The following is a 1,142-nucleotide window of genomic DNA, read 5'->3' on the forward strand; positions in this document are numbered from 1 at the left end:
GGCCGCGGCCGTGATCATCGGCTGCGTCGGGACGTTCGCCGCGTGGCGCCTTCGCGCGTCGAACGTCGCGTTCCAGGCGGGCCCGCGCACGGGTTTCGCCGGCCAGCTCGGGTCCCAATGGTCCGCGTACCAGGGCGGCGGGTTGAAGGGCTCGTGGACGGCCTTGGGCGCGCAGTAGAGCAGCACGGGCTCCGACTTGGACAGGTGCCTCTCGAGGAAGGCCACGGACGCGTTGCCGACGACGGACACCGTGTAGGCGTCCTTGGGCGCCGCGTAGGCGCCGTCTGGGATGCCCGGCGCGTTCCTCGCGACGAACTCGGGGCCGAAGTAGTCACCGCCGCCGTTCGCCAAATACGCGGACCAGCCCTGGGGCACGTAGCCCTCCGGCATGGCGTTGACGTACTTGCCCAGGAGCGCCGTCGCGTAGCCCGCGCGCTGGAAGACGAGGCCGAAGCTCCGGTTGTGCACGGCGTCCATGTTCACGTGCATGGCGGCCCAGGACGTGTTCGTCGTCCGCAGGTTGTGGAAGTAGCGGCCCGTGAGCGTCGTGGAGCGGGAGGGGTTGCAGATGGGCACGTGGATGAAGGCGTTGGTGAAGGTCGCGCCCTCGTCGACGAGGAGCCGCTTCGTCTTCGGGAGGGGCGTGGCGCCGCCGACGGTGGGGAAGCTCGAGCCCAGCATCTGGTCCTGGTCGTCCGTGACCTGTCGGCGGCGCGTCTCGCGCGCTCGAGGGTTCGGACGCGGGCGGGCGTCACGATGTAGACGACGTTGGGCTGCTTCGACGACGAGCACGTCGAGGCGAGGGCCGACGCGAAGAACGCATAGAGGGCCCGCATGCTTGCCCCGCGCGCTAAAAAGCGCTTTATTGAAGTTTGAAAATCTTCCGAAGCGCTCGTGGCCGAGAAAGCCTGGAAACATGGGGCAGCTCAAACTCCCAAGCACACACGACCATGGCCTTCACGCCGCGTCGCGGTTACTTCGCCTTCGATGGCCCCGCGCAATCTCCCACGCACGCGCCGTCCGCGGCCTTCACGCCGCGTCGCGGCTACGTGCCCATACCCGCCGTCCCCAAGGAGAAGACGAGCCGCACGCTCTTCATCGAGCAGCAGCACGAGCGGCTGGTGAAGGAGGCGCGCGAGGAC

At 68.6% G+C, this 1,142-nt stretch overlaps 1 protein-coding gene across 1 annotated transcript in view; it reads right to left on the reverse strand.

The window, feature by feature from the left end:
* AURANDRAFT_68383 (hypothetical protein) overlaps positions 1-836 on the reverse strand; it is a gene marked incomplete at both ends in the record, with an annotated part of 2,940 nt that extends 2,104 nt beyond the window's left edge. The window contains 2 exons of the mRNA XM_009044055.1: positions 336-702; positions 741-836. Coding sequence (XP_009042303.1) covers positions 336-702; positions 741-836 — 463 coding nt within the window. The remainder of the gene's footprint in view (positions 1-335; positions 703-740) is intronic.
* Between the last annotated feature and the right edge of the window lie 306 nt (positions 837-1,142).

This window comes from Aureococcus anophagefferens (assembly GCF_000186865.1).
Source record: "Aureococcus anophagefferens unplaced genomic scaffold AURANscaffold_115, whole genome shotgun sequence".
NCBI lineage: Eukaryota > Pelagophyceae > Pelagomonadales > Pelagomonadaceae > Aureococcus > Aureococcus anophagefferens.